The following is a 26,259-nucleotide window of genomic DNA, read 5'->3' as shown; positions in this document are numbered from 1 at the left end:
ACACTTATTTATATTTTTGTCTTCACTTGTGATGTTTTTCCATAACACAGATTCCATACACACACACACACACACACACACACACACACGAAAGGAAAAAAGAACTAGGCCTTGACGTATGCTCATATACATACAGAGGAGGAAATAAAGTCTGAAGACTGAGAAGGAAGAGCCAACAGCCAATGAAGTAAAGAGAATCAGGTCAGTATAATGGCTAGGATACCAAATGAAAACATTTCAAGGAGAAAAGATGGGTTGACAGCATCAAATACTGAAGAGCAGCCAAAGAGACTGAGAAATAAAGAGCTGTAAGGTAGGACAATGAGGACTGGAGAGGGCTGTTTCAGTGTAGTAACAGGGCAAAACCCAGACTTCAAGAGGGAGATGAAAGAAATATGCAACTAGTCTACATGATTCTTTAAGAAGTTGGCAGATAATGGGAAAGAAAAATAGAACAGTAGCTTTAGGAAGTAGAACATGCAAGCTAGATTTAAGAAAAAATAGCAATAAACATTTATTCATTGAAATAAAGAGCTGACAGTTCACCTACAACTATGTTTTAAAACTTAACAGCTAATTGCTATTTTATTTAAATGAACTTCTTTCTAGAACTATGAAAGTTTAAAAAACAATGTTTAAAGTTGAATAGCCCCATGTGTACAAGGCAAATATATAAAAGTCATTCTTAAGGCAATTTATTGCCAGAAAAAGTTTAGACCACATACAATTGCATCTATTATTTGAAATATAATCAATAAGAGAAAAAAGTCTGAAACATTTTTTTAATGGCAAGAGTATTCATTTTAATTATGCTCCGAGATGTTACAGAGGTGGAAATGAGCAAATTTCAGTCAGTATAAAATAGATTTATTGTCAACATTCAGTCATTAATACAACCCAGGTAAATGAAACATCACTTCATACAAGGCTCAGATACTCTAAAATCTATCTTAACTTCACACACAAATGATAAATACTTAAAAATTACAAAGCAAGGGAAAATATTACAAAAAATACAATTGTTATAGATCCTTGTATGAAATTTCCTCATTTTTGAAGTTCTGCCTTAGGTAATAATACCATGCTACATATCGGAACCAAAAATAAACTATGTTCCTTGAGGTTACAATGCTCAACAATATACTGAATGCACTCTAAAATATCATGTCTAACAAGAACCAAAAGGGAGAAAAAGAAGGCCTTCACTGATGCTGAGAGAAGGAGAGGAGTAATCAACTGTCATATGCTGATTTCTGCTGGAATGGCCTCATTAAACAATTTTTAGCATTGCAGAAGAAGGGAAAAAGGAGACCAGTCTCCGCTTTATATAAACGATTTTCAAATCAGCACAAACTCAGGCAATTCTAAAAGGCACTGTTCCACTCTTCAGCCCTTTACATGAACTCCTTGTCCGATGTCCATGTTTGTTTCTAATTTCTTCATAAGGGTTCACCACACTCTGTTTTCTATCATCCAACATCCAAACCAAAAGTCAATAAGCAAAACAAAAGAATCTACCAGTCAGGTCGGTTCCCAAGACACAAATTTTGGTTTAGATATTGATGATGAGATTTATGCATACCCATCCCACTTCCATACACACTCCCACCTCCCCTTACATATTGACTCCATCCTCAATTGTGAGGCAGTATGAAGTTTTAAGATTGTTTTTTCCCTCATCAATGATTTGCCTGTTGGCAAACTGCTTTGGTTGGCAGCAATATCAGGAATTGTCTGGAATGCTTGTCAGAATAGACAAAAAGGATGTGATCAGTGAATTACTGTAACCTATTATGGTGGGCTTCTGCAGGCACACAGGAAGAATCTACCTTACAGACTTCCCTCACTCATTCAGAAGGGAGAAAAATGTGTCTTAAAAAGGGAAGAAAAAAGATTAGATAAGGAAATACAGTAAAATATTAATACTGTAATAATAGCAGGAAAAGGAATGCTTATAGCCAACCTACCTTGTTCAGAAGTTTCTGGCATAAAAATCAAACTTTCTCTCCCATTATTCTCTCTGCAAGATTAATAGTTGCTTTACATCAAGAGGATCAGAAAGCCAATAAAAACTTTTCTTCAAAGGTAGGGAGTTTCTTTTTGAAATGAGCATTAGGGAAAGGAGGTAAAGGTAGGGAAAGCTCACTCAAAGAGGTCCTCAAACATGCGTTGTCCCATTGCTATGTATGCTTCCTTCTCCTCTGGTGTCATCTGGGCCACCAGCTCTGGCCGCTGGCTCACTTCACTGTAGGAGAATGGACGGCCAGCCACCATAACAGTGGGGTCATCTGCTACTTCCTCAAACTCATCGTCTTCCTCATCCTCTTCCCGATGAGGTGCAGCCACAGCTGCCGGACGGGGTGGGGAGTCATCATCTGACTCACTGGTCTCACTCTCCGAGTCACTGCCATTGGCAGCGGTCACAGGAGCAGCTGCCCCTACTGAGCCCGCCGTGGCAGAGGGGGTCTTCTTCTCATGAATAAGCAGTGCTCGCATGACCTCCTCGTTATCATCCGGCCCTGCACGGCCTTCCTCGCGCTCTTGAAATGCATCTATATCTATGCCACCTGGGAGGCAAAACCCAGAAAGTTAATATAAGACATTCCTTTATAACCAATATTTAACATTTTAACATATTATATTTACATACAGGATAACAGTAGTAAACAACACAGACTTCACTGGTTCCATTTTTTGAGCTGCTACCCGTAATATATTCAAAATGTTTCTCACAAACTGGAACTTACGTAGCACAATGTTTAAGTACATGGGTTTTAAGAGTAATATAGCCTGGATTTGAATCCTGGCTCTTTCACATACAAGCTGTACCACCTTGGTCAAGTTATGTAGTCTCTAGATTTCAGTACCTTTTTCTGTAAAATGGGGCGATAAAAGCATCTACCTTCTAGGGCTCAGGATAAGAACATATGAAATAATGTTAATGAAGGGCCAAGTATAGTAGCTGGCATAATAAGAAATTAAAACATGGCTCCTCATATTGCTCAGAGTAAAAGCCAAAGGCTCAACAATGGCCTATCAGGTCCTACATCACCTGGAACCCCTCCTGCCCACCTACTGTTTCTTTTCCTTCCCCTTGCTCCTTCTGCTCCAGCCACAGTGGCCTCCATGGTATTCCTTGTACACAACACACATACTCCCACCTCAGGGCCTTTGTACAGTGTGTCCCCTCAGCTTAGGACATTTTTCCTCTAGGTATCATACAGCTAACTTCCTTACATCTTTCACGTCTTTACTCAAATGTCATCTTCTTTTAATTCACCCCCACTCCTATATTCCCAAGGCTCTATTTTTTTCCCCATAGCACTTATTTTCTAATTTAATAAATAACTTGCATATAAACTTATGTATATTGTCTTTGTCACCCCCTTTTCCCAGGATGTAGATTCTCCACAACAGATATTTATCTTTTGTATTCAGTGATATATCCCACGTACCTAGAATAGTGCCTATCATTTGTTAGGCACTGAACAAATATTTAATGAATGCGTGAATAAATGCAGTCTTATTTTCCTAAAGCAAACTAAGCGTACTTTGAACTCTTTATAAAAAGGCATCTAGTATCAGGAATGAAGCTTCTCTCACCACACGCCTCCTATCATTTTGTGTACACATCTTGCCTGATATATAGCAGACGAAAAATTTAAGAAAAATATTTGTATTCAGTATTCTGAAAATACTACCAAACATACTGCCATTTAAAATATATAAAAGGATCAAAAGTGTTGTTTGGAACCTGGCTCCTTGATTCAAATCCTGACTCTAATACTCATTAGCTGTGTGATTTTGGCCAAATTACTTCATCTTTCTATGCTTCAATTTTCTCAAGTACGAAAATCAAAAAAAATCATAGCATCTACCTCACTGGATTATTGTGGGGATTAAGTGAATATCTGTGGTGTGCTTAGGATAACCCTAGCACTTAGAATAGTCATCTATCGTCTTCATTATCATCAAGAGAAGGCTCAGAAACGGTCAATTCTGCCTATGGATGAAATGAAAGCATCTTCTCATTAACACATTAGAATGGATTCGCTGTAACCTTGGACATTTTAGAAAGTATAGAACTCCTGAGGTGAGATATTGGGTAGATAAGACAAAGGGAAACAGGAATTCAGAAGGCGAAAGTTTAGGTCAGAGAAAACAGGCTTTTGATAACACAGATATAAAACTGAGAATTAAAATCAAACTCTACTTTAAAACATTGCCAAAGGCTGAACTTCCTCCCTAGAGCCCTTACTGCCAATGCAGCATTTCAACAGGAAAAGAAAGACAAGGAATGCATACAAGTCTCTAAGGCAATCATCGCTTCTAAAAGAATGTTCTAAATAGCTTAATATTACCAACATATTTTGATTAAGGTTTAAAGTAAATATAAAATTTGGGGAAAAGCAATTTAGTTTTGTAAACTAAATGAAGTCATATCTAACAGATAAAGGTCTTGAGACATTTGTGGAAAAAGGAATTGTTCTGTTATAGATGAAGACAAGAAATAAAAAATAAAGATAAATGAGCAAATCTCTGGATGGTAGGGTAGAAACACTAGTTTTAGGAACAGTCTTATTTAATAGTTAAAAATTACAAAGAAAATGTACACCATGGAATGGTCATGTTCACAGATGATGCTAAGCAATTGTGGGTGCTTAAAGGCCAAGCTGATGGCAAAACATACATAGGAAGAGCTGAAGGTTGTAAAGTGGGCAGGAAAGTGGCAGATCTAGAGGTCTTCCTCAACTAATGATGGGGTTATGTCCCAATAAATCCATCATAAGTTGAAAATATCATAAGTCAAAAATGCATTTAATACACCTAACCTACTGAATATCATAGCTTAGCCCAGCCTACCTTAAATGTGCTCAGAACATATACATTAGCCTACAGTTGGGCAAAATCATCTAACACAAAGCCTATTTTATAATAAAAGTCTTGAATATCTCATGTAATTTATTGAATACTGTACTGAAACTGAAAAACAAAATGATTGTCTGACTATGGTTGATGTCTGAGTAACGGTCTGGTTGTAAGCATATTCGTTGTTTACCCTCGTGATCACATGGCTGACTGAGAGCTGCAGCTCGCTGCAACCGCCCAGCATCACAAGAGTATTGTACCACATATTGCTAGCTAGGAAAAGATCAAAATTCAAACTTTGAAGTACAGTTTCTACTGAACGCATATCGCTTTCACACCATCATAAAGCTGAAAAATCCTAAGTCAGACCATCATAGGTCAGGGACCGTCTACTTCTATACTGGCAAAAGAAAATCTGCCTATGGAAAAATAATGTAAAATATACTGAAAGACACGGTCCAAGCTATCAGATACAGGGCAGGAGAGGGTCTGAAAAAATCCCTGCACGTGTCTCCCAAGTTCTTGGTCGTAATATGCTTCCAGAACCAAAGCAACAAAGAGTCAGACAAAAATCAGAAGGATACTGGAAACAAAACTCAGATCATTAACAATAAATCCATGCATGAACAACATGTACTGTTCTGGGCACTAGGTATCAAGTAAAGTATTATATGATGGAAGATGGTCCAGAAAAAGACCATCATCTAATTAAAATAAAACAAAAACTGTGGGTGGAGGTCGCTTGAGGGTAGAGGACTATTTGTAAGGAAAGCAGAATCAAAAGAAATTAGAACTTTCAGTATAGTAATGAGGACATGACTGAAGTCTATAAAATTCTGAAAGATATTAAAAAGACAAAGTCTGAGGAAAATTAAGTAGGACAAATAAGACTCACTTCACACATTCACTGGATAGAGCCTATTCTACTATCATAAAACTTAAAGACAAATTTAGACACGACAGCAATACTATCCTATTGTATAGAGAAAGAAATATTCACAAAACTAACTTGGGTAGGCTAGACGACTTATTTAAGGCACTTACAGTTGAAATTCTATCATTCAAGGAACTGTAAACATCGAATGTTAAGCTTATGAGTCTAACCATATTTAATATTGGCTAACAATAGTTTTATTTTATTTTATTTTGTTTCTAAGTTCAAAGAAAGGAACGTTCGGTTGCCTCAAGAACAGGCAAGAAGCCAAGTTGGGGAAAACACATCTATTAAATAGTTGACAGTCTAACTACTATATAAACTAAAACAACTTGAATCAAAATAACCAAACATCGTACCCGAGCTAATCAGTGGCAAGGAGGGAGAGTGAAAAATGGTTGCCAAGGAAAACTTTTTCTGATTGGAATTAAAACACCAAAGAGAATCACACTAAAGGTATTACCTGCTTTTACCATCACTACCCAACTCCACACTACTTTTACGATTCTTAGCATACACAGTAAAGAAGTATGAAGGGAAAAGAGGTTAGGAGAAAGGCCAAACAACAACAGTGGTTTTCAATTACTGATGATTCTTTAGCATTAAAGCAGCATAATCAGGTGATATGCAAGTGATGATACATAACCTGGGAATAGGGGCACACAGATTCCAATGCTGAGGAAACGAATCAGAGGTACAGACTTCCTTTCAGTCCTCCTTCCCAGGTTCTGAGCGATCTTTGTCCAGTCTTAGCCTCCCATTTTCTACATACTCCTAAACCATCATCACCCAAAGTCTTTGAATCCAGTAACTTAAGACTAAAATTTAAAAGGTAAAATCTTGCAGTTCTCAAACTTCTGGTTATTGTGCAATTCTTACCACTTTAGGGCTCACAGAAATTTCTAAAGTCTTCTAGTGTAAAGTTCCATAGTTCTTCTTGAATGGTGAGAATCCTTGATTCTCACTCAGGTAATATCTTTTTATATAATTCAGGCAGCACAAACTCCTTGGTATTTATGAAGAAACAACATAAGAAATTTGGTCTAGTGTATAGTTTCGGCTCCCAATTCAGAGAAATAAAACTGCAGGTAAGTTAGGGCAACAGAAGAATAAAGAAGAGGTGAATTTGGCCACCTTGAACACAATAGCACTTTTCTAAGAAATTAGGATAAATAGATAGTAATTTCTGAAATTTAAAAATGGAGATTTAAAAAGCTATTTGTTATTTCAACTAAGTTGAAGGATAATACAAGTATATTGGTTGGTTTTAATGCTTATTGCTCAATTTCTTACTTCCTAGTATTATGCAATTGTTTCGTAAAACAGATACAGTGGATTACCAATAAAACTAAGAATTGCCCAGGCAATTTCCCATTAAGTCAGGTTCATTTTCTACTGAACCCAAGTCATATTCATTTTACTGACTTCTACTCTTACCTTCCTTCATCTCTTCAGAGCTATATGCTCCTTGGACAGTGCTTTCTCTCAACCAAATGGGTCTCTCTTTGGCAGACTTGCCCTCCAATGAGGCTCGATGAAGATCTTCTTGGTCATCCATGTTAATGACAACATTCTGAGTGTATAAGTCCTCATAGGAGGGACCTTTGGTGGCCCATGCTTCCCGGTGGTGCCCACCTGCCAGGCCAGCAGATCCAGTGGTAGCTGCTGCACGGTCCTTGCTATATAAAAAGATTAGAGGACAGGAAGAAGAAAAGTTAAAGTCTTGGTGTTGGAAAAGAAGGGCAGCTGGGGAGGTGAAAACTAAAGTATTACAAATAAATGCTATGTAGCAATCATGCTTTAACAATTCTGAGAAACCTCTCTCATACCTCAAGGTGAAAGTTGAATGGGTTAGAAGAACATGGCATATTTATATTTAACTTCCTGGATCCTCTGGTGTGTATAAATGACGAAGGTTTTATAGTTTAAGATGTTTCAATAAATCTACTTAGGGAGAGGAGAATGATATGGTGACATAATCCATAACCCAAAATCTCTCCCAGTCACATCTTTCATGAGTATTTTGTTTAAAAAACAAAACAAGCAGGGGCTGGCCCCGTGGCCGAGTGGTTAAGTTCGCGCGCTCTGCTGCAGGCGGCCCAGTGTTTCGTTGGTTCGAATCCTGGGCGCGGACATGGCACTGCTCATCAGACCACGCTGAGGCAGCGTCCCACATGCCACAACTAGAAGGACCCACAACGAAGAATATACAACTATGTACTGGGGGTCTTTGGGGAGAAAAAGGAAAAAAATAAAATCTTTAAAAAAAACAAAACAAGCAAAACAAAATGCGTTACATTTTTAAAAGCATTCTCTCAGCTCAACCCAGAATAAGTCAAAGCGGTTTTGTGCACTTTTCTCTTTGGTGCGCTGGGAAGCCAGAAAAGTATTCTACAAAGCCAGACCTCAACTTAGAGTTAACGCTTTTCTCCTGCTACTCACCAAAAAAGGCATATCCCTATGCACAGATCAGACTCTTTCTACTGCGTTGTGTTCTTCCATCCCTGCACCTACACCGACTCTCCAGGTCCACCCCCAACCATTATCTCTACCCTGCAGTAACCATGATCTAATTCTCAGTCTATTTTGTTTTGCTTTTTACTGCTACTACCCATGATCTTCTTAGCTTGTTCCAGGCCTGCTCATTCCTTGTATGTTGCCTCATTTCTAGGAGTTAAGTCAAGTTTTCAGTCTTTCTGCTGCTCCCCCGTTTTATCTGCTTGTTTCACTTTCAATCTGTTCCACATTCTTTTGACTATACCCCATTCTCTGTGTGTTTAAGCTCATGCCTTGTCTTTCTCTGCCTGCTACTGATGCTTTCTGCATCAACTTCTGTGCATGACTCTCCCTCCCTCTCTGTTTACACAGCTACGTTTTATCCCATAAACTATCTTTTTTTCATAAACGACCTGATCTGTCTCCATACCTTTTGCTGTGTTCCTTTCAGTCACTGGCTGACTCTCGTGGCCCCATGTTTCTCCTTTACTTCTCTTCCATTCTTCTCTAAATCTTTTCCATGGATCCTGGACTGTTTCCTAAGTGGAGCCTGTCTCATTTTGAGCCTAACCAATACTTCTTCACTTGTTTTTATGTTCTGTACCACTTCTCTCTCTCAGAAGTCGTTCACTATTTTTCCTTCTTTTTGGTTCAACTTCATTTCTACTTACTCCATTGCTCTTCCTGGCCCACTTTTACCTACTTGAGCCTTCTGCCTCATGCTTAGTTGAGATTTCTCTGTATATATCTCTGCCCATGTATCTGATTGGCCCCTTACATCTCTCCCTGAGAGCACTGTGTCTCTCTCTGACCATACTCTGCAGGTAACCCTGGGCTTATCCCATCCTTCCTGCTCTGCCTCTGGATCTCTACAGGCCCACTGCCATCAAGTGCTATTTTTGCTATCAAGAAATGTGCTCTCTCCAGTCGTCCAATCCATGCCAATCCAGTCATTTAATCCATGCCTGCCAGCTATCGCCTCCAGCTATACCCAGGGCTGCTTTGGAAACCATCCCTTCCCATCACCTCTGTACCAGTTATTTGCTCTCCTACTCTGAGTCTAAGTCTACGAGGCATCTCTCTGTACCCAATCCATCTATTTGTCTTGCTATATTAAAGTTTTATCCTGCAGCTGCAAGTAACTGGTCTCTTTCTACCTTTTATTTCTTTCTGCATTCATCTAATGTCTTTTTCATGATTTACTAGGTTTGTCTCAATTTAATCTTTTTCTGTCCCTAGTCATTCTCTTTCTATCTTCTACCTGTCCCATGTTGTCTTCCAAAAGGCTGTTGTCTCTGTCCTCACTATAATCTGCCTACACTGGTGGAAGTTGGCTTTTTGAATTCTGGTCTCCTTCAAGCATTCACTTCTCTTTCTCTTCTCTTCTCTCCTGGCCTGATCTGTATTTATGTGTTTCTGTGTTTGCTCTACATTCTGAGTCTCTCCTCTCTCACTCGGTTGTCTCTGTGACTCCTTTTACTATCTCTACTGTCCTCAGCCAACATCCTTATCTTGTTGTGCCAAGCTTGCTCTATATGCCTGTCTTCCCCCAAATGTGTCTCCCTGAGCTAACCATACACCTTTTCTGTCTCTTTCCACCGATGTTTCTCTAGTTCTGACCTGGCCAACTACATCCCTGTCCTTAGCTGTCTGTCTCCCCTTCATCCAGACTCTTAAATGAGTCCTCACTCTCTCTGAAGTTACTCTGTTTCTCTCCGTATATAACCTTGAACACATAGTTTTCATCTACGCTCCATCTTTAGCATTAACTCTGAAGACTATCTTCTGAAGGTTAGCAAGAATTTGGTACTTTGAGAACAACAACAAGAGTAGAGATAAAGGACAGGACAATTAAAATAAATGTTAGCACAAGACGACTTTTAAAAGTCTTTTGTTTTTAGTACTCCATCATAGAAACTCAAGACTGGTTTTATTCCAGTTTGAGGCAGGAGAGATTTGACCACAAGTCAAACAAATTTTAAAATTTGGAAGAATATTTTTAGAAAGATATTTTTAACTATGGAGAGTTCACTACATAGATTTTATTTGTACTCTTACCACAGATAAAGACAAATCTAAATCACCAGCAAATGTTATACTAAAGAAAATCTAGGGCCAGCCCCAGTGGCCTAGTGGTTAAGTTTGGCATGCTCTGCTTCAGAGGCCCAGGTTCGGTTCCTAGGCACAGAGCTACACCACTTGTCTGTCAATGGCCACGCTGTGGCAGCAGCTCACATACAAAAGAGCAGAAGATTGGCAACAGATGTTAGCTCAGGGTGAATCTTCCTCAGCAAAAAAAAAGGAAGAAAAAAAATCTAGATAAGAAACACCCAGTTTCACTCCTTCTGTATATTTAAGTTTCTTCTATAAAGAGAACGTCTCTTAAAGATGACAAAAGTGACAATTCAGTTTTGAATCTTTTTCTATTATTTTAAAAATTCTAGAACTTCTAAAAGATACAACCCTTCTCAGGGTAAGGGAAGACTATTATTTCAAAACTAAAATTTTAAAGATCTTTAAGGTGAGTATTAAATAAGATATAATGGAAAAAGCAAGGAATTCCATTGAAGAAAGATAGGAAGACTTTAAATATCACCAACAGGTTGGCTTGCTGAAAGGCCAACAGTTCTCTGCAATTCAAACATTAGGGTACAGTGATAAAAATAGGGAGCCATAGTTAGAAGTATTTACCCACAGGTAACACCAACTATGTTTCACTTTCAAGGAAGTTGCACTGAAAACTAAGGCAGCCAAGAAATGTGTGGTTAAAATACTTTAAAAACAAAAAAAGCGAATGCTGTATCCCTTAAAGAACTTCAGCCCCCAGAAGTTGGCTAGGAAAATTCAAATATCCCCAAGAGGTACAACCAATTTAGGATTAGCTAACAATTGGCTGAGTTGCAGCAGGCCCAAGCAGAGTGAGTACTTGAAGTCAAATCTGACTATTTAAAGATTTTTGCCTAAGGCCCACACTGTTCTGCATTCAGTATAAATTTCATCACAGGCACAAGTTAGTAAGACGTGTGTGGCAGAGCTTAGAATCCATGTAACATTATAGTATTTAGTCTCCTGGTAAATTACTTACCCACTCCTGCTCTCCAAAGTACAGGTAGTTAAAACAAGGGCGAGCTTCAAAGTGTTTTTGGTAAGACACAAGGCCTACACTCACCTCTGTTTCAGGGCTGGTATTTCTGTGGGTTCTGGCTCAAGTATTTCATAGGCCAAGTTCACATCCTCTGTCTCCCGAAGCAATGCATAAATGGGCTCAATTTGTTCATTAAACCTTGCCAGAAGAGTGCGTGCATCTTTTTTGGGCATTGCTGATTCATCTTCTTCTACCTCTGTATGGCAAAAAGTACAGCGGAAAGTTCCTACAGAGAAAAAAATAGTCTCATGTCAGGCAAGAGAAATCCTTTAGCAAATAGTTGATATCTCCACTCCTCCTCTGACAAGTTATTACTAAAACTTTCAAATATACAGAAAAGTTGAAAGAATTTTATAGTAAACATCTATGTGCCCACCATCGAGATTCTACAATAGTTTGCTATATTTATCACATTTCTATCTACCTATCACTTTTTGATGCATTTCAAAGTAATTTCACCACTAACTGTGACATAGCAAACAGTTTTTTTTTTTGACCATTTTTTTTTATTGAGTTATTGATAGGTTACAATCTTGTGAAATTTCAGTTGTACATTAATGTTTGTCAGTCATGTTGTAGGTGCACCACTTCACCCTTTGTGCCCACCCCCCACCCCACCTTTCCCCTGGTATCCACTAAACTGTTCTTAGTCCATAATTTTAAATTCCTCATATAAGTGGAGTCATACACAGATTATTCTTCTCTCGCTGGCTTATTTCACTTAACATAATTCTCTCAAGGTCCATCCATGTTATTGCAAATGGAATGATTTTGTTCTGTTTTGCAGCTGAGTAGTATTCCATTGTATATATGTACCACATCTTCTTTATCCATTCGTCTGTTGCTGGACACTTAGGTTGCTTCCACGTCTTGGCTATTGTAAACAGTGCTGCAGTAAACATTGGGGTGCACAGGACTTTTGGGATTGCTGACTTCAAGTTCTTTGGATAAATACCCAGTAGTGGGATGGCTGGATTGTATGGTAGTTCTATTTTTAATTTTTTGAGGAATCTCCATACTGTTTTCCATAGTGGCTGCACCAGTTTGCATTCCTACCAGCAGTGTATGAGGGTTCCTTTTTCTCTGCAACCTCTCCAACATTTGTTGCTATTAGTTTTAGATATTTTTGTCATTTTAACGGGTGTAAGGTGACATCTTAGTGTAGTTTTGATTTGCATTTCCCTGATGATCAGCGATGATGAGCATCTTTTCATGTGCCTATTGGCCATCAGTATATCTTCTTTGGAGAAATGTCTGTTCATGTCTCCAGCCCATTTTTTGATTGGGTTGTTTGATGTTTTGTTGTTGAGTTGCGAGAGTTCTTTATATATTATGGATATTAAGCCTTTGTCAGATATATGACTTGCAAATACTTTTTCCCAGTTAGTGGGTTGTTTTTTTGTTTCAATCCTGTTTTCATTTGCCTTGAAGAAGCTCTTTAATCTGATGAAGTCCCATTTGTTTATTCTTTCTATTGTTTCCCTTCTCTGAGAAGGCATGGTGTCCGAAAAGATCCTTTTAATACTGATGTCAAAGAGTGTACTGCCTACGTTTTCTTCCAGAAGCCTTACGGTTTCGCGTCTCACCTTTAGGTCTTTGATCCATTTTGAGTTTATTTTGGTGAATGGTGAAAAAGAATGGTCAATTTTCATTCCTTTACATGTGGCTTTCCAGTTTTCCCAGCACCATTTGTTGAAAAGACTTTCTTTTCTCCACTGTATGCCCTCAGCTCCTTTGTCAAAGATAAGCTGTCCATAGATGTGTGGTTTTATTTCTGGGCTTTCAATTCTGTTCCATTGATCTGTGCACCTGTTTTTGTACCAGTACCATGCATAGCAAACAGTTTTTAATCATATTTCTAACATTTAACTTATTTTAACGTAAAACCAAATTCTTTATAGCTTCCCATTGAAACTTGCACCTTTTCCCAACAGCCTTCCTTTTGTATATGACACATTAGGGTCTACGTTATGGGGAAAGCCAAATAAACACCTAAAACCAAGTCCTTAGTCATCCTGTACGTTGTTTCAAGGCGATTTCCTCAAACTTACTAATTATTTCTCTCTAAACAAATTTAATTCAATCCATTTCCAAAATTAAAGTTCAGAAGCCTTTATTGTTCTTATTTCTATATCCCTCACATTCAACTTGTAACTAAATTGTGGTAATTCCTTAGAAACAATTCAGATTTTTCACTTCTACTATCATTTCACTAATCTGGGCCACCATTACTTAGCCTGAAATAGCTTCCTCAATCTGGTCTTTGAACCCCTAGGTTCTCCTTCTCCAATTCCAAGTGTCCTATCCCACCATTTTTATCATCTTATCCCCTGCTCTAAAGTCCATCTGGTAACTGAATTCCTAAAGTCCACGGCATCAAATCTAAATTTCGCATCCTAACATTCAAGACCCTATATAATTTGGCCCAAAAACATCATAAACACAGTCCTTTACCTGTCAAGTAGATTCAAACATTTGAGAGATGATATACTAGACATTACTATTTATCTTATTTGTATACTGCTTTCTGTTTCTAAAACTCTTCTATGCACACTTTTCAATCCTTATACCAAGCCTGGAAAGAGACTTTGAGGAGTTTTGTGATTTGTCCAAAAACATGTAGCCAATTAAAAAAACGTAACAAGAGCAGCTATTATATACCGAGTGCTTACTAAGTACCAAGTATCACCAATCGTCTGAGGCTGGTATTATTGTCCATTTAAATCTGCAAAATACAGAGGTTCTAAGGGGTTAAGTAATTTGCTCAAGATCATACAACTAGTAATTGGGGAAGGAGGCAGGACTCAAACCTAAAACATTATGCTGAAACTCACACTCTTAAAATTACTTAACAGTCCACATCTCTAGCCCCTCTTGGATCTCCAGTTTGGTTCTTATTCCCAATGCCAAGGATAGGTGTCCTTCCTTTCTAACCCAATTTACCTGAGGGATTGAAAGAGATCATACAATACTTAGTGCCTGGCACACTGTGAGTACACAAACATGTAGCTTTAAAAAGCCCCATATATGATTGATACATAACCCCACCCCCTAACCCGTCTTCCCCAGGTAAGGAATAAACAAACTAAGCATCTCTACCGCAACATAACAAGAGATCCTACTGATATATTTCAAGCAGAATAAGTTTCTTTACTGCTTCTCACATATAAACAGCCAACACCATGTAAATTCTTTGTTCATATACCTTGTCTAAAATACTCTTGATCCATCTTCCTGCTGTCCAAATGCTACCTAATCTTTTATATCTGTTCCAAATAAGTGAGAAAGATAGAGAAAAACAGCCCTTCACAGGTAGGCGGTGGCCCAGCATGAGTAGCTAGGCTGTGATGATTTCTGTCAAACAGATTCTCACAGATCACCCATATCAGATAAGGTCCTCTGTGACCATGATGGAAGTGAGGCAACACCAAGCCAGTTTGAGTCTGAATCTGTCTGAGTACAGACAAAAGCAAGGTCTCTGTACAACTAAAAAGAATCGCAGCTAACACGAATGACTGATGCTGCTTTAACGATTGCAGTTTTAGCCTTGTCCTCTTCCTCTTACCTCCTAGATAAGATTTATTAAGATATCCAATCACAGAATTATCCTCACTTCTTGACAACACCCAACCCAGAGCAAACCCCCACCATGTCCCTGAATCCTCCCCAAAATTACCTAACAAATAACCAAATTCTCTAAGTCTGTCCAGTACAGTCTTACTGAGACAGTCCATGGTTCCCCATGCTTCCCCTGCTACAGAAAGCATCAGTAAAGCCCTCTTTGTTGACTACGGGCACGTACCTGATGGTCTTTACTAACAGGCATTGACATACAGATTCTAGCTTGACCAACTTGAGAAGGATACTATTTACCAAAATAAAGAAAGAAAGGAAGAACAAGTTCTACTTTCTTCACGTGGAAAAGATATAAAGTTGGTTTAGATATCTGAATCCATGTTGCCCACTGGCCATCAAAATGGCTATGTGAGAAGCCAAATTATTACAACTGCTTAGAGCTCAAGAGTGGAATTTGGACTAGAAATTTTTATATGAAAATCAACAACATATAGATGGTAACTGAAGCCATAAAGTAGATCAGAGCATCCAAAGAGATTAAGAGTGAGAAGAATTGGTAGTCAAGGTAAAAACCCAAGGAAAGAGGAATCGTTGAGACAGAAATGGTACAACCAGAGGGATAGGAAAGTGTTTCAAAGAGGAAATGGTATGGTGTTAATTTTTCAAAGTCAACAAGAATTGAAAACCAGTTTTTACATTTAGTAACAAACAGTAATTAGTGACCTTGACCAGAGAGGTTTTAGCTGGTATGCCATCTTATTCTCTAACTATTCCAGGCTGCCTCAGCCTCTTCTCTTCAATGGCAATAAGGAATATAATCCACGTGGGAGCTAAAAAATAAATCATATAAAGTAAGGTCTAAATCAGCTCTTGGATACCTGAATTAAGAAAACACACTGATGTGGGACTTATGTTGACTGCTGAAAGATGGGTACTTACAGAGACTGTCAATGAGAACTGGAGAATACTACAGAGAAGTTATCTAATTCAGTAGTTTTCAAAATTATTTTTAAAGGAAGACATCCCATTCCTTAAGTGAAGAAATACCTAACATATAAACTAAAAGCAAGTGCTCTGGTTGGACCACAGAAAGACAGCTAAGACAAAGAGCAACACTAACAATCCTTTCAATATGTCTTCAAAACATTACAAACCAGCCTCCTCTTGATCTGGGATCACCACAAAAATAAAGCATGTAAGCGTTCTGGAGTTCAAAGAAGGAATATGACTTCTAGCTGAGGGCACTAGGGAAGGTTTATGGAGAAGGTGTGCCTTTTGAGGTAGAAGAAAAGCAGTTGTTACAGAGATCAAGGAAAGGTGGAAGAGGAAAGGACATTCTAGATCATTATAAGAGAAGTAGGTAGCTGAAAATAATGCTAAACTGCAATTTCATTCTAGTAGGAATATGGTTATGAAAAAGAATGGTAAAAAATGGAATTAATAGGATAAACTAGGGTGGTCATAAGTGGGTCTTGAATGCCAAGCTTCATTTTGACTTCATTCTTTAGTAATAGGAAAGTGAAAGATTTTGGGAAAGAACATGAGGTCATCAAAACTAATATTTATAAGTATTGATCTGCCTTAGTGGCTTGAGGTGGTCTTCCAATAAGCCAGTTCTTAACTGAGTGTTTGCATAAAATTACTAGCAGAATTTTTAATTATACTTAGGCTCCACCCCAGAGATGCTGATTCAGTAAGTCTCGAATGGGCCAGGAATGCAAATTTTAAAAGTCCCACAAGGAATTCTAATGTACACCCCTGGTGGAGACCTGTTGTTAAGTAATCAATATAATAAATATCCCAACTTTTCTTGTAACTAGACCACTCTGTACTAAGTAGCGTGCACAGAATACACTGCTGAAGTATGAGAAGAAACTGGAATTGAAACTCAGAGCTCTGTACCATCTTTCCCTTCCCACACATAAGACTAAGAAGGCAAAAACTGGAAATGGTGAATCCAAGCCACATAAAGGAGAACACGCAAGCTAGATCTAAGGATGTGGCAGCAAGGAGAAAATGAAGGCTACAAAGATTCTTTAGGCAAAGTTTGACAAATGATGGGATTAGGAGAAAAAAAGTTCAATGATAACACATTCGTTTGATTATCTACATTCACAAACCACAAAAGAACTGAGAAAGCTAATTCAAAAATATTCCCATGTGTTCTTCACAGCCAAGTCTGTGCCAACAGTATTATCTAAATCTGACATACAGGGGAATAAAGACTCAGAGAGGTTAAATTTACCAGGTCATAACTTAAAAACAAAAATCACCAGCCTCGATGCAAATATAAATCTTTCTGACTCAAAAGACTAAATTCACTGTATCATCCTGAATTCCACATCCCTTTCCCAACCTCCTATCATCCCTGCCAGCTCCAGTGTAGCAAACTTCCCCCATGTATAAACATAGGCTCTACCTTCTTAAAATAAGAAACAGGAGAGAGGACTTATAACAAAGAATTTACTTCACAGACATTAAGTGCCTATCACATGCCTGGCATTTACTCACCTGAGTTTTAATCTATCAGATTTGCCAGAAGGATCAAAATATATCCAGTTGTAGATAACTAACAGGCATTGAAAGTAGGGAAAAAAAGATCTTTAACAAACAGATATTTCAAAACCACATTTTAGGGTTGACTATCCAGTAGTATATCAATATCCCAATTCTATGACTGAGGACTCTTCTAATGAATTAAGTTATCACTCCAAAATGAGAAAAGAAAGAGACCTAATTATGGAAACGAAAAAGGGAGAGCAGGGAGAGTGAGGGGAAGAGGGAAGAATTCTACACAATTTTAACTTTCTCCCAAAATAAGAAATGTAAAAACAAAAATGAATCAGGGGTGGGGGGAAGGGAGAGAAGGGACTAGGAACAAAAGAAAAAAAAATAGTAAAATTCAACAAAATTCAAACTTAATATTTTTCCTTTGCTAACCACAAAAGAAAATTTAAGTGGTGTTTATTATGCTGGCCAAGGTCTTCCACTTAATTGTTTCCAACATGTTACTCATTTTAACAAACATAGCACTCAGTCATGTGAATATTAAGTCAAGGGAATAATAAATAAATACAAATAAAATCAAGGTGAAAAAATGTTTACCCTCCTTACTTTGAAAAGAATGCTTTAAAAATTTATCATTGAGGAAAAGAGCAGAAAACATTATGAGTCAAATTCCCCCAAAATTAGACATTATTTAGGATTGTATCTTTTCCCTCTTCACTCCAGTATATACAATGAACAGGTCATCAGCCAATGCCCAGAATTCACTGTCAAAGATCTGTCAAAGGTATTAGTGGCAACTGGAATATTATTCAGCCATCTTCCTCCCCTCCCCCCCAAATAATTAAAATAAGCCCAATTGCTTTGAGGTGGCACAGGTGCCGCAGAGCCGAAGGGGGAGCCAGGTTGCAGCCCAAGTCCTCAAGGCTGGCCAAGGAAACGGGAGGATCAAATGTCTGCCACTGCAGAGCTCTCACCCCAGCCCAGAGGGACTGATGTCCCGAGGATTTCCCACAATCTGCCTTCCTAAGTCTAGCCAATTATCTCCTGAGCTGCTTTTGTGGAATGGAGCTCACATTCTAGTGGGGGGTAGTCAAGACAAAAAATAACATCAGAAATTGATAAGTATACTAAAGAAAAACAAAGCAGGGAAAGAGGATAAAGAAAAAGGGAGTGAAGGGAAAGGAGCATTGCTCTATGATATAGTTAACTCAGGGAAGACCTCTCTGATACAGCAACATGTGAGCAGAGACTTAAAAGGCATAAAGGAGCCAGTCAGGTGGATATCTGGGCAGGAGGAGCCAGCATGTAAAAAGTAAAAAGGCACGTAAAGTGAAGGTGGGCCTGGTGCATGCAAGGCACAAATAACATGGCCAGTGCAGCTGCTGTGGAGTGAACATGGGAGAGAGCAGTAGAAATAAAGTCTCCGAAATGGGGGGGGGGGGGGGATATAGATAAAAGACCTTATAAGTTCTGTTAGGGACTGTGCATTTTAGAAAGGCCACGAGCTACTGTGACAGATATTCCATATGGGCAGCAAAATCTAAGCAAGAGAGAACAGCTTAGATAACTTTCCTGGACAATCCTATGAGAAAACTTTGGATAAAAGTATTTTATGACAATTAACAGTTCCATGTTAAAACCAAGCATCTAGGACCAGAACTCCTAGGATTTTAGTGAGATAAAGAGGAAACTATAAAACTGCAAGACACATCACTAACATACTAGATTAAAAATCCAACCACCATATATACCTTAGGAAGCATATTTGGACATTGTTTTCCCTCTCGGTGAATATTTTATGGATTTTGTAGATTTGGGGAAAGGGAGTGAACCAGGGAGCTTGGGAAAATAAGACTGCCAGAAAATTGTAAGTATTATTCTCCATTATGTCACAATGTGTTTCTGAAGGTGACATAATTGAACAGAGCATGCTCTCTACACGAACACTACTATAACCAGGAGTTTCAACTGCTAACCAAGGCTTTCGAATTAACCAAGTCACTAACACCATCCTCTACCAGCAGTGATAAAACAACCCCAAACCTATATATACTTTTAAAATGTCAAAATGTCAACTATTCTCCAAATTAAAGGGTGCTTTCAAATTAGAGTTGACAGAAACCATGTATGGTATAGACTAAACTGAACTTATGATTTTACACATGCTAAAAGGCCTCGAATGATTACAGGACTTGCCCAAGGTAACAGTTACTAACATAGCCCGAGACTAGAAGCCAGGGCTCTAGAATCCTAATACACTGTCATTTTACTCTATTACAGCCATTGCTTTAAAATAAAAAAAATTCTGAAAATGACATCCATTGAACACACTGATTATGTCCCTATGTAATAAGCACTCTAAAAATCCCTGACAATACTATCAGAAGTTGGCCAAGCATTAATAACCATAAGCTGTTATAACAACAAAATATTTAATTAAGAATCACTTTGGGGGCCAGCCCAGTAGTGTAGTGGGTAAGTTCATGCACTCTGCTTCAGTAGCCTGGGTTCGCAGGTTCGTATCCTGGGTGGAGACCTACACACCACTCATCAAGCCATGCTGTGGAGGCAGCTCACATACAAAATAGAGGAAGACTGGCACAGATGTTAGCTCAGCAACAATCTTCCTCAAGCAAAAAGAGAAGGATTGGCAACAGATGTTAGCTTGGGGCCAATTTTCCTCACCAAAGAAAAGAAAACAAAAGAAAAAGAATCATTTTGCTTTCTTAGATTTCAAAAGGGCTTATGCGGGGTGGTGAGGTGGGGTCGGGATGTAAGGTAAAAGGACTGGAAGGATAACCACAAAACTTAATAGTTGTTAACACATTGAAAGGTGGTGAGATCAGGGACTGCATTGAGTGGGAGAAGAGAGAGGAAAAATTAGGTTTCCCATTTTATTCTACATAGTTTTCTATGATTTGAGTCCTTAACAAATTTATATACATATATTACTTATGTATTTTTAGAAGACAGAAAACAATTATTTTGAGTCCTCCAACGACACTCAACTCCCTCTTAACTAATACACAGAAGTTACAGTCATTCTTAGGCTAATGTTTGAAAGCATTATCAAAGTCCTTTGTTGTAACTTTTATAACTCAAAATGTTCAGGGGACTGGGCCGGCCCCATGGCTAAGTGGTTCAAGTTCGTGCCCTCCACTTCAGCGGCCCAAGGTTTCGCTGGTTCAGATCCTGGGCGCAGACACGGCACTGCTTGTTAGGCCATGCTGAGGCAGTGTCCCACATGCCACAACTACAAGGACCCACAACTAAAAATATACAACTATGTACTGGGGTAATTTGGGGAGAAAAAGCAGAAAAAGAAAAAAGTTCAGGGGCATACACATTAAAATACTAGTCTCAAAAAGTCACCTTCTATTCTAATTTCCAAACTTTATTTCATAAAGCAAATTTCTTCAGTTTGACTAAGTAAGGGTAAATGAATGGAAAAGGAATTGCTATTATAAAATAGTAACAGACGTGACAGGGACGTAGTCACATATTTCCTAGAATTATTTTACCTGTAATAAAAAGGAATTTGAAAAATCATCCTTTAACAGTTCACTGCAGAACATGTAACACTGTAAAATACTCATTTGTTTGCATGCAAAAGGAAAAAACCAAGCAAATTTAATGTATTTTTAAATTCAGATCTCAAACGTATTAACGACGTACACAATAAAATCTCACACCCCAAAACTCTATCTTTCAATGAAATTGGCTTCTGTCCTTCCTTAAATGGACACTTCTAGATTTGGTCTAATCAAGCATCATTCCTAGATTCTGGAACTCATTATATAGGGGAAAAAATGTACTACGCCTGGGAGGGAAAATAAATTTAAGTATGGTACTTGGTTGAATGCTAAAGCTTGCAATAAATCCTCTAAATTAGGCCTAAAACAAATTCATTTCAGCATGCAGTGAGCAGGCAAAAAGTCTGTGGTTTTATATGACTATTTGAAAGACAATTATCAATAGAATATTATGTGCTATTATCAAAACTAACAGCAACTCTTCACAAATAAATTAGCTCCTATGTAATCAGCATCAAAACACAAAAAAGATAAAACATTTTTTTTAAAAAAAGCTCTCAAATCCACAAAATCAAAAGCAACAAAATTTTTTTAAAAATCAGTCTTAAGGGTTTGGTAGCAGGGAAGAATGAGTAAAAGAGGGAAGATACTGTGGCCAGCCTGCTGGTGTAGTGGTTAAGTTCACATGCTCCAATTCGGCAGCCCAGGGATTGCAGGTTCAGATCCTGGGTGTGGACACAGCACCGCTTGTCAAGCCACACTGTGGCATCATCCTACATACGGAAGGAAGATCGGCACAGATGTTAGCTCAGAGCCAATTTTCCTCACCAAAAAAAAGAGAGGGAACATACTTGTTCCTTACATCTTTCCATAACTTGTTTTTAATTTTTTTAACTTATTCTAATAATACCCACTTCCCACCACCAAAAACATCCACGCCGCTCAGCTTTCCAGCATAATTTTGTAATGAACCAATCCTGGGCAAGATTCCAAATCAGCAATTGAGCAAAATAACCTTGAAAGATTTCTTTTTTGTTTGTCTGTTTGTGTTTTTAGCTTTTCAGGAACTGAAAATACTGCTTATAAGACATCTCCTATGCTAAGCAGAAAGAGATGAAGACAGGAAAAAGCCTGCTCTATGAAGGTAAACATTATTAACAAGTCTTTAAGAGTCTCATAAATATAAGACCTTAACAATTTAAAAAGGTTAGGTAAGGGAATTAGAGAGGAATTTTAATGAAACAGGGATCAGGAAACTGATCCTTCTATAAACCAAAAGGCTTTACCTGCAGTCACAAAGCAAGAAGGAACTCACATGATTAACCCTAAATTTGTATATGAATATCCCAAGTACAGTAGATATGGGGTTTACTTGAATATCCCAAGTGGCTCTGAACTAACCACTAGAAAAGGTACAATTCCCACTGTTGGCTATTTTTAGCAGTTATTTGAGACTTATTTTATTTTAGACTGACTTAGTTATTAAAGACTTCTTTCATACTAATCCTAAAATCCGTCTCTAAGTCTTTTCCAGGGAGCCACACAAAACAAGCTGAATCTCCATGAAAGCTATATATTCTTCCCTAATATTTAATCTAAGACATCCTAGAAATCTATATAGCCCTAGATTTATCCATTACTTTGTAGGATCCTCCAATCCCTAGAGCACAACGTAGGCATGTGTATGTGCACCCATACACACATCATTTGATGAGCTGAACTAGATAAGTAATTTCTAAATTCCTATTTCTAAGATTTTAATAAATTCCTTTTTTTTTAAAGATTTATTTTTCCTTTTTCTCCCCAAAGCCCCCAGGTACATAGTTGTGTATTCTTAGCTGTGGGTCCTTCCAGCCGTGGCATGTGGGACACCACCCCAGCACGGCTTGATGAGCGGTGCCATGTTCGCGCCTAGGACTCCCACCAACAAAACCCTGGGCCGCCTGCAGTGAAGTGCGCGAACTCAACCACTCAGCCACGGGCCGGCCCCTTATTAAATTCCTTTTTAAAAAATTTAACTCATTTCAAAGTTTATTTAAAATAAGATTGCCAGGTCTCTAGGTGAATTCAGTAATAGCAGCTCCGAAACTATTTCCAACTCAAATATCTAACAAGTTAATCCCAGCCACAATAAAATGACAGTGCCATATATGCCTTTACAGAAGCTGTAAAACTATATTCTTTTGCCCAATATTTCCACTGCTCAGAATTCTTCTTAAAGAAAAACTTAAACAGGAATAAAATGCTATATACACAAAAGTATCAAAAGCATCAAATTTATACTAGCAAAAAAATAGATAAAATCAAAGTCCCCAAAAGGGTTGAAAAGGAAAATGGGACGGTGGGGGGAAATCATACCTGTTAAAACATATATGAAACACTAGATAGAAACCGGAGTTTGGTACATTATGGAACCGAGAGATAACACATTATTCTTGGCTATGATTGTAATTATAGATAATATGCAAAAGGCTGGTGGTTTTGTGGGTAATTTTTTTCTCTTCAAAAATTTCTCTGGCTTTATGGCTGCATAATTTTTAAATTAAAAATGGAAAATATAAAGCTATTTCTATATCATCCAACATTAATATCTAAAAAGAGAATATGGTCTCCTCCTCCCTTTTGGGGAAGTCTGTTGCTGAATTTAACTTAGAAGTGTCATTAACTAAATCATCCATGACTGAGACTGCTAAAGTAGAAATTCTATTTACATGATCAGAAAGCTGGCTAAATCTAAAACATACATTTATGAACCACAAGATGCTATTTTGATAATTTGAGGGATTTCATGTCATGTTTTCTTTGTTTTAATTACATAAAACCCCCATATTTCAGGAAGTCAAACAGCTGGTTTTGCCTGATTAAGTTTCTGAAACCAAGAAGTAGTGGGCAAAGGCTAGGCTATTTCATTTTAAGGAAAGAGAGTATCTATACATACCAAACACCAAACATTCGGAGAGAACACCAAAGGCAAAATCTAAATGGAAAGTATGGAGAGAACCTACACTCTTTAGGAAAAAAGAGAGGGTAGGGAAAAACTGGAAACTGAAGTAGGAAGATCACTGGCTTATGTGCGAATCAACACTGGTAAAACAATTCTTGCTGGACTCAGAGTTCCCTGAGCATAGAAATTCCCAATGCTCATCTAAGAAGTCACTACCCTTTGTTCAGTGGCAGAGAACTGTCCATACACTTGAGTTATGAACTTTTTGTCAGGGAAACCGTAAAGTCTAGAAGGCTTCAAATCTAATTTCAGAATATTCCCTAATTGCTAATATAAACCACAGTTCAACCTAATAACTGTTCATATGGGAATGGAGATAGAAGCCCATCAGCTATCCCCATCATTTGATCAGAAATATCGTCAATCTCCAATAGCAACCAGGAAATAGAACAGCTTTGTACAGGACTGGGCTTAGGATGAAAACTACACTATCAATTTCAACAGAGCATAAATATTACAGCAGAAAAAGTTCCCTCCTCCTCCTTTGAGACACATACCAAATGTTTATTTCCCATCTTCTTGAAAATGAGGGGCAGGAAGGTGAATACTGAGCAAAACAGGAAGGGAGCAGAGAGAAAAAGACCAAGATTTCTAAAGGGAATGTATAGACCAAGGGAGGGTGTCAAGGTATTAATGGTGAAACATCACATCAGAGCTGACAAGCAGACTGGGGCCTAATATCACCCAGTCAGCACACGTTCTCCTTAAAGGAAAGCTCAAGTGAAAAACCACATTATAATCAAAAGGCGAGAACATTCTCAGAACGAGGGTCACCAATGATGAAGAATTTTCAATTATGATTCCTCAGGCTTCACTGTAGAGACATAACTTCCAATTAAGTTGATTATGAGTGTTGGCTGATCAGGGCACCCTCCCCTGAGTGATGCCAAGGTAAAGTGACTATTCTTGCTCTCCTGAACTCCTTCTTTCTCCACTTCATGCTGACCATACCCTCATATTAATTCAGTCTTTGTTCAGACTGGCCACACAATGACTGTTTCAGTTTTAGCTCTCTTTCATAAAATGTTTTCTTGTCCCCTACCCTTTCTCAACTCCCTCATTCTAATAACCTTGACTATATTTGGGTGTTAGGCCATCTCTTCCACAGGCCACCTGTTGATTACAATTAGTTTCATTCAAACACTAACCCTAGGTGAAATTCAAAGAGCATCATGGACCAATCTCCTAAATACTGATATACAAGAGTGGAATAACTTCCTTTTAGAAAGTTTCATGAAATTAAATAAGAACCAAATGATGAATATATGTAGTAGAAGCACATTACTTTAGATTACCCTCTCTGAGGGACTGGACAACACCTTCCACTGCAGTCAAGAGTGACGAAGATGACCACTGTAACACCAACATCTGCAGAGAATCACAAAACCAAAACCCAGAGCTCCTTTAAGAAATCTGTTAGAGTGAATGGCAAAAATCATGAGACTTTTCTAGTCTATCTTGAAAGAGCTCCAGATATATTCTACCACCTTCCTTTATAGCACACTCAAGCAATTCTTATACTCAGGATGGTTAAGATTTTCTTGTAACTAAGATCTCTCCTACTTAAGCCCTTTCAAGGTAAATAATTAGGTTCAGACAAATTAAACATTTAACACAAATGTGAATACTTTAAATGACTTTTCATCCAAAACGACTGCTTCACAGTAAATAAGGAAAAAAAGTCACAGGCTAGCTCTAGCTTTTTGTCAACAATCTTAGTTGATATTGGGATTATTTCCCATCAAAAAAATTTTTTAATGTACAATTCATAACATATACAAAAATCAGAAGATTAAACATGTATGTAAATCTGTAATTTTTTTATAATAAAATGTTTCAAGTGTGCAAGTTTCAGTTACATTTTTCATATAGTTTTTTAAAAGGTAGATCTACGAACTAAAAAGTGACCTATACTCCTGAACTTAGCCCCAACAAAGGACAATCTAACTTAACAGTACTGAATCTTTCTAGAGATTTTTATCTCTAGAAAATAACGCAAAATTGATTCACCAAGTAATTAGCAAAACTATAGTCTCTTTTCCAGTTTCCAAATAACAAGACAAGTAACTAGACAACCTAGCACTTTCAAGTTTCTCATGTTAATGCTAGACACACTGTATTTTTAGAAAATACATGTTTTATGAATTCTGTGTTGATAAGAAAAATCCTTAAAACTATTTAATTAAATGAAACA

At 37.9% G+C, this 26,259-nt stretch overlaps 1 protein-coding gene across 3 annotated transcripts in view; it reads right to left on the bottom strand.

Moving 5' to 3' along the window:
• Positions 1-795: 795 nt before the first annotated feature.
• GTF2E1 (general transcription factor IIE subunit 1) overlaps positions 796-26,259 on the bottom strand; it is a 31,911-nt gene continuing 6,447 nt past the window's right edge. For all 3 annotated transcript variants that reach the window (XM_046658971.1, XM_046658972.1, XM_046658973.1), the window contains 3 exons: positions 11,469-11,670; positions 7,241-7,482; positions 796-2,567 (listed from right to left, as the gene is read on the bottom strand). In XM_046658971.1, coding sequence (XP_046514927.1) covers positions 2,143-2,567; positions 7,241-7,482; positions 11,469-11,670 — 869 coding nt within the window. In that variant the 3' untranslated portion in view covers positions 796-2,142. The remainder of the gene's footprint in view (positions 2,568-7,240; positions 7,483-11,468; positions 11,671-26,259) is intronic.

Source organism: Equus quagga, chromosome 4, assembly GCF_021613505.1.
Source record: "Equus quagga isolate Etosha38 chromosome 4, UCLA_HA_Equagga_1.0, whole genome shotgun sequence".
NCBI lineage: Eukaryota > Metazoa > Chordata > Mammalia > Perissodactyla > Equidae > Equus > Equus quagga.
The sequence above is the reverse complement of the archived record's forward strand: the minus strand, read 5'-3'. Positions and strand labels throughout refer to the sequence as shown.